The sequence below is a fragment of the Chiloscyllium plagiosum genome, chromosome 15 (genome assembly GCF_004010195.1).
Source record: "Chiloscyllium plagiosum isolate BGI_BamShark_2017 chromosome 15, ASM401019v2, whole genome shotgun sequence".
Lineage (NCBI taxonomy): Eukaryota > Metazoa > Chordata > Chondrichthyes > Orectolobiformes > Hemiscylliidae > Chiloscyllium > Chiloscyllium plagiosum.
The window spans coordinates 31,284,759-31,292,828 of NC_057724.1; the positions used below are offsets into that span (position 1 = coordinate 31,284,759).

Consider the following 8,070-nt stretch of genomic DNA (forward strand, 5'->3'; position numbering starts at 1 on the left):
GGAAATGAGGAAACTGGTGAAATCCGAGTTCATCCCTTGTGGTTGGAGGGTTCCTAGCCGGAAGTGAAATAGTGTTGGATGCATGAAATTATCGAACAGCTTCATTCGCGAATTTTGAGAAGATTTGAGAACCTCAGGTTGAGGTTCTGGATGTAAGTTTCAGCTTCATTCTTGCTATGTGGGAAACTGTTTTTTTCTGTGTTTATTTGTTACATATTCTTTTAGAAGAGCTTTGTACTTTAACCATTTAAATTACAGTCACTTTTTTAAAAGAGAGGGAAGTTTCTAATTTGAAAGAACTTCGATTTTAATTACAAAGATAGTAACTCTGTCTTCTGGCTGGTTAAATCCTAGCTACAGATTTTGCTGATTATCCAACTTTATTCATGTCCAGCAGCTTTGGTTGACCTTCAGTGTGTTTTCCAAATATCTACACCTTGAAATCTTGGACTTTATTTTAATAGACCGAGAGACACAACTGCTAACCATGATATACATTTTGTTTCCAGAAAAGTATATTTATCTGATGCAGTAATGCTAATGTTACCTATTGTGACATAAGAAACTGGAACATGGATAACATGGTATTAAATGATCCAAGATCTGTTTATTATCATTGACCAGAAAATGAACTGGAATAGCCATATAAATATAGTAGTTCAGAATACTGCAGTGAGTAATGCACTCCAGTCTCCCCAAAGCCTATCCACCAACATTCCCTCTAAGCTGCATGGCTGCACAATGCACAGCTTCTCCAATGTTCTGTGCATGGGATCAGCATCAGCACATCAATTGCAGCTTTGACTTATAGTTCTGGATGTTGCTGCTATACATCACCCCAGGAGGCCCAAACAGCTGGTAAGAAAATTAGTGGAAACCCTGCTGTCCACCATGTACAAGGCACAAATCAAGAATAAGATGGAATACTCCCCAATTGTCTGTTGTTGGAGTGCTGCTCCAACAACACAAGAAGCTTGACACCATCCAGGACAAAGCAGCCTGTTTGTCGAATCTACAAACATCCAATCACTCCATCACCAACATTCAGTTGCCACAGTGTGTACTACGTACAAGATGCATTGCAGAAATTGACCAAAGATCCTTTGACAGCTCTTTTCAAAGCTATGACCGCTATCATCTAGAAGGTGAAGGGCAGCAGATAGATGGGATAACCAACCGTGCAATTCTCCCTCCAAGTCACTTACCATCCTGACTTGGAAATACATTGTCGTTCCTTCAGTGTTGCTAAGTCAAAATCCTGGATTTCCCTCCCAAATAGCATTTTGGGCCTAAGTACATTACATGGACTGCAGCAGTTTAAGAAGGCAACTCACCATCACCTTCTCAAGGGCAATTAGAGATTGGCAATAAATGCTGGTCCTGCCAGTGATAGCCTGTTTCTCCCATGAGTGAATAAAAAAAATTACAGCTCACTAATATATACAAATATTATATTCACAGGTGCATCCATGTCTGGGCTAATGTTAAGATATTTGGTTACAGAGACGAGTAACATGCTTCTTTAGCTTATCAACTTTAACTGGCCACATGTACATGGAGTCTGAGATCTTTAGACCTTCAGGTCACATACTATGATACAGTGATGATATCATGCATATGTTATTTAAAGGTATACTTATATACCATGTGTCTTAAAGGTACATTCACTGTGAGACACAACAGATCGATTGCAAAGTATTGCCAACTGGTTGCTAATTCAACTTCACCACTACTAAAAATTTGACCAAGATTCTCTAACAATTAACTATTTTCTAATTATTTTATAATGCTATCATCATCCACATTCATAAACCTCAATTTTATTCAAAGCTCTGTCAGCTTATTCTGCCTTTGATTGTCTTACCTATTCACAGTACTGTTCTCATTGATGTAAGTAGTCTTCCTGTCCAAAAATATCCACCGGAAGTTAAAACTCCAGGTAATCCATACAAATACCTGAATTCTGTGTCCTAACAAACAACCTCCCTCATACATCCACTTTTGAAGATCCTCAGACTGAAAAATTTGGAAGATTGATTTATTATCTCACCCCATTTTGTTTTGCAGAGTCCTAATGTTATTTCTATACTCCTCTGAATCCAGTCTCTTTTGCTCCCTATATCACCAGCAGGTAACCTTCAGCTACTTCCATCCTACTCTCTGGGATTCCCCAATGCTCTCAATCTCGCTTTTAGCAACCTTTTGAAAACTCATCTCTTTCAGCAATTTTTTCTTTTAGTCTACACTACCAGCATCTTTTCCTTATCAAGTTGGAAAAGGCCTTCTTTCATCAAAGGTCCAAAATAAATAACTTTTCATTGTTCTTTTGAACATTAATTTTTCCTGTTAATTTAGCCATTTCTTCAGCATAAACTACATTCATTTAATACAAGGAGACTAAATAGATAAGTATTTATTTTTCTGTAAATGTTCAAAAAGGCCAGGGCTCTAGGTGGGGCAAATTGGGTTGGAATGTCTGGTCGACATGGATGAGTTGGACCAAAGGGTCTGTTTCTGGGCTGTACATCTCTATGACTCTTAAAAAATTAGGATGAAAATCAGTAGAATATTTACCTGGTTGATCAGAAAGTTAACATTCTTGATCCATCTGTCACACATAAAATCTTCAATGGCCATGTCATTATCTCTTAAATTATCGATGTAGGAATTCAAGTACTGGAGACATCGTTCTGGATAGTTATCAGAATTTAATTTCTGTTGCATCTGGTTATGACAAAGACAGAATTATTAAATTTCTGTGCTCAACGTTGTTATGATTTTCCTTTTGCCTCCTCCAAAGACAGTAGTGGCTGGTGCTGTGAAGTATTGATAACCCAGGATATCACAGAACAGCTGCATAATATTCTTCTGTGGTTTGGAGAAAAGCGAGAGGTTGTGGTCACATTGGTACTAATAATGTTAGGTAGGAAGGGGAATGTAGTCCTGCAATTAGCAAGTAGGACCTCTAAAAGTAGTAATTTCTGGATTACTCCAAGTTCCCTGTGCAATTGACTATAAAATTGAAAGAAAAACAAAATGAATGAATGAAAACAAGGCTGGAGTGATGGTGCAGTAGAGAGGGCTTCAGAAGCCTGGAACACTGGAATGGACTCTGGAAAGCTGGCAGCTGTACAAGTCAGAGCTGAAAAATGTGTTGCTGGAAAAGCGCAGCAGGTCAGGCAGCATCCAAAGAGCAGGAGAATCGACGTTTCGGGCATAAGCACCTCTTCATTCCTGAAGAAGGGCTTATGCTTGAAACGTCGATTCTCCTGCTCTTTGGATGCTGCCTGACCTGCTGCGCTTTTCCAGCAACACATTTTTCAGCTCTGATCTCCAGCACCTGCAGTCCTCACTTTCTCCTAGCTGTACAAGTCAGACAGCTTGCAACCAGAACAGAGCCGAATTTGAAGTCTTTCTGGATTTTATTGTGCTATTGGGGAGGGTTTAACCTAACTGAGCAGGGGTGTGTGAAGGGTGTAGAGGAACAAAACTTAAAGGAAATTATCGAGGTGTAAATAACCTAGAGTAGTTATAAGCAGGGTCTTTACTTACTCTATATAGTCTTGGTTAAAAATCACACAACACCAGGTGACAGTCCAACAGATTTATTTGCAAGTACAAGCTTTCAGAGCGCTGCTCCTTCATCGCTCCAAAAACCTGTACTTCCAAATAAACCTGTTGGACTATCACCTAGTGTTGTGTGATTTATTTTTTAAAACTTTGAACTCCAGTCCAATACCGGCACCTCCACATCATATATAGTCTTGGATAGTGGTAGTGTCAGGGGCAGTGAGGGGCAAGCATTCTCATATCATGTGCAGAAGAATCTCCTACAGCAGTTTGTGTCCAACCCAGCAAGATAGGAGGCACAACCGAACCATCCTTTAGAATGAGATGATCCAAGTAGACCAAGTGTCATTTAAGGGTCAATGCTGATTGTGGCATAAGATTGAGGATGATGATGGAAAACAGCATTCAATCACCTGACAGAGAGTACGCTTAATGGGACAAGAATAGAGCTGAGCCAGATAGACTGAAACCAAAAGTTGGTAGGAAAAGCAAGAACTGAACAATATTTTCAAAGTGGAGATACTGAGCACTTTCCTCAAAAGGGAAAATTATGACAAACAAACCTGAATACCCTGGTTGATAAGGAGATAGAAAGTAGATTAAAGAAAAGGTTTGCTAATGATAGGGCCGGGTAGTCAATACAATTGAGAACCAAGTTGACTACAGGGCATACGGAAGGAAGATGAAAAAGCAAATGAGCAAAGCAAAAGGGGATTATAAGAAAAGACTGGCAGCTAACATGAAGGGAAATCCCAAAGTCTTTTATAAGCATATTAATTGTAAAAATGTGGTAAAATGAGTGGGGCCAATTAGGGACCAAAATGGGGATTGGCATATGGAGATAAAAGCCAAGGCTGAGGTATATAATAGTACTTTTGCATCTGTCCTTACCTGGAAGACCATGGTGATGGAGGAGGTAACTTAGTCACAATGATGAAATGAAAAGTGAAGCAAGCTTAAGTTCTTCAACTGACATACCAATCAGTGCTGATTTTTAAAATGCCTGGACAGGACCATCAAAGAAATTATTCCAACATTAAATGGGATTGCATGGGCATGTTGAAAAACTATGATTTTGGAAGATTGTGATGTTTTGTCCAGTTGTTTTTGTAGAATTGACCGCATGTGGGTTCATTATAACACACGTGCTGTCCCTGTACAAATTTCAATATGCATAGCTTTTAGAATTGAGTGTGTGGATTTCATTGTACATCAATGGAAATTGTACGTGTGTGCTTATGCAGAATTTCTGTACACAGCAAACTGATTCGGTGTAAATTTCGATGGAAAGACAGTAATAACGCAAGGACATTCGCGGAGAGCTACTTAAAACCTGCAGAAAGTAATGTTCAGCTTGAAACTGGGTGTGAATGTACCTATACCAGTTACAATTAAACCTGTGTCAAAAGTTGAAACTGTATCTACGTGACTTTCAGGACAGAGGTAGAACGGCTTTATGTAAAAGAATTTCTTCTGTAACTCGGTCAGATGAAGGCTCTCTGCACTCGAAACGTTAAATCTGTTTTCTCCCCTCTCTCTGTTACAGATGTTGCCATTCCTGCGGAATTTCTGCCACACTTTTGTGTTTTTATTTCAGATTTCCAACATCTGCAGTTCTTTATTTCTATTTCATTGTAATGGTTGGTTGTACACGAATGTGATGGTGGAGTTGAAGAGTTGTGTTGACAATAACAGGGCGGATATGGACTCAGGATTCAGAATTCCCCGAACCCCACCTATTTTGAAAGGCGTCTGAACTAAAATGGACATGGCGCATTCGAGCAGTTGCTGCTTTCGTTTTCCATAAATCCTAGTCTTTAATTCAATCCTCTACATACACTTCTTACTTGTACAAACTAATGGATTCCAGACTTACATAAACACAATGAAGCAGTTACAAATTGCAACACTTTTTAAAAATAAAAGTACTGTTGCCGAACAGTGCTGAAAATTTCTTGCGCGACAACCTCTTGTTTTGACGATTTTTTTGCAATCCTAAATTGTTCATACTGCACGGGGCGAGCTTAAAGTTGTCAGCCATTCTGTATTTAATACTGTCCGGGGGTACAGCAGTTTCTTATATAAATAAACTTCTCATCCGTCTGTGTATTGGATCTATTTTACAAACAGTTGGTACTGTTCTTACCTGGTCAATCTGATCGGTGAAGTAACAGAAAAAGTAGCAAGTGACACACATTTCTGCAATGGCTGTAAATCCCAACAAGAGCGTAACGATGTGCCATTTTCTCTTTTCAACAGCCGTGCACTTTTCCTCCAGTTTTTGATAACTGTAATCCGTCGGAGGCGAGGACATTTTTGTTGAACTTAAGGAGCGACTTTCCAGCAGGTTGCCTGCAATCCACTGAAACTGTGGCAAACAAAGGCCCAGCGTTTCTGCGCTGAGTGACGCTAAAGACTGGGAGTGGAACCAAAGACACTGCTTCCTAGGGGTTGCCTCATTCCCATAAAGCCAGTCCTTTGTGCCTTGGAGACTGTTGTTATTTACCAACGCGTTTAAAGTGATTCCGAAAGCTAGCACAGTAAATCTGGTTAAACTCAGGGTACGTTTCAGAGAAAAAGAACTACAAACTTTTTCCAAAATTAGAAATCCGGATTTAAAATAGCTTTTGAAACAAATAATAAAAGCAAAATCCGACAGATAATGAAGATCTGAGATAAAAGTAGTGCTGGAGAAACGTAGCAGGTCTGGCAGCATCTGTGGAGAGAGAAACTTTAAATGTTTCCAGACCAGTGACACTCTACTGACACTGTATGTTAATTTCTGTCCACAAAAAGGAGACATCCAAAATGGCCAATTATTGCTTTCTCAGTCTACTCTCAATTGTGAGCAAAGTGATGGGCTATGTCATTGATAATTTAGATCAAAGTGGTGCTGGAAAAGCACAGCAGGTCAGGCAGCATCCGAGGAGCAGGAGAATCTTATCTGCAGTGCTTTTCCAGCACCACTCTGATCTAAACTCTGGTTTCCAGCACCTGCAGTCCTCACTTTTGCCATGTCATTGATAGTGCTATCAAGGAGAATTTGCAAAGGAATCTGATGAAGAGTCATACTGGACTTGAAGCATTGACTTTATTTCTTTCTAGATGTTGTCAGACCTGTTGACTTTCTTCAGCATTCCTTGGTTCAGGCTGCCAGCACCCACGGTACTTTGTCTTCCTGCAAAGAAACAGTTTGCTCTTTAAAACTCAGTTTGGGTTCAGCCAGGAGCACTCAGCTCCCAACCTTATTACTTCCTCGTTCCAAATGTGGACCTGAACCTCTCGAGATAAGGAGAGAGTGACTGCCTTGACATTAAGGCTGCATTGACTGAGTGTGGCCCTGAGGAGTGCCGGCAAAACTGTGATAAATGCAAACCAGGGGAAAATCTCTGCTCCATACCTAGTATAAAGAAAGATGCTAGTGCCTGTAAGAGGTCAATGACCTCAGCTCCAGGACATCATTGTTGTTGTTCCTCAGGCTTGTGTCCCAGGCTGAACAATCAGCAGCTGCTTCATAAATGACCTTCCCTACATCATAAGGTCAAAAATGGGGATTTCTGTTGATCAATTTCCAAAAGAAAATCCAGAATCTTTCATGGCTCCTTAGAGACTGAGCCAGTCTGTGTACACATGCAGCAAGAGTGGACGAACATCCAGGCTTGGGCTAAAAAGTGGCAAGTGACATAAAAGTGGCAACTGTCAGGCAATGACCATCTCCAACAATCGAGAATCTAAGCACCACCCCTTGATAGTCAATGGCATTATCATCGCTGAATCCTTCATTATCAACATCCTGTGTGTTATAATTGACCAGCGGTGACTGAATTGGACCAACCATATAAATAAAATGGCTACAAGAATAGGTCAGAGGTGAGAAATCCTGCAGCAAGATTAACTTAGCTAACTCCCAAAATCTGTTCACCATCCACAAGGAGTGAGTCAGGAGTCTGAATTAATACTCTCTACTTGTCTGGATAAGCAGATTTAACAATGCTAAAGGAGATGACACCATTAAAGACAAAACAGTCCACTTAATTGGTACATCATGCTTCAACTTCAACATTTAGTCCCTTCATCATCATGGCAAAGTAGCAGCATAGTGAACCATCTACAATATGCACTGTAGTAACAGCCTCCTTTGAAAACACTTCCAATCCCATGATGTCTACCAGCTAGAAGGACAAGGGAAGCAGATGCATGTGAACACTATCAACTGTAGATTATCTCCACATTACTCACCATCTTGACTCGGAACGCTCTTTAAACTCAAGAGCTGTTGCAACAACTATTTATTTATTTTGGGATCCAAACTCAGTAAGAAATCAATGATTTTCCCTCACCTTCGCTGGGCTGAAATCCTGGACTGACTTCCTAATAGCAATATGGGTATCTCTTCACCCCAAGGACTGCACTGGTTCCAGGAGATAGCTCATCACCATCTTCTCCAGGGAAATTAAGAATGACAAAAGATGCTGGCCTAGCCAGCTATGTCCACATTCT

The 8,070-nt window shown here is 40.2% G+C and overlaps 1 protein-coding gene across 1 annotated transcript in view; it reads right to left on the reverse strand.

Annotated features, from left to right (window-relative positions):
* Positions 1 to 6,026, reverse strand: part of LOC122557200 (tumor necrosis factor ligand superfamily member 10-like) — a 19,072-nt gene extending 13,046 nt beyond the window's left edge. The window contains exons 1-2 of the mRNA XM_043704637.1: positions 5,717 to 6,026; positions 2,575 to 2,724 (exon numbers count right to left, since the gene is read on the reverse strand). Of these exons, the coding sequence (XP_043560572.1) occupies positions 2,575 to 2,724; positions 5,717 to 5,884 (318 nt within the window). The 5' untranslated portion in view covers positions 5,885 to 6,026. The remainder of the gene's footprint in view (positions 1 to 2,574; positions 2,725 to 5,716) is intronic.
* Positions 6,027 to 8,070: the final 2,044 nt, after the last annotated feature.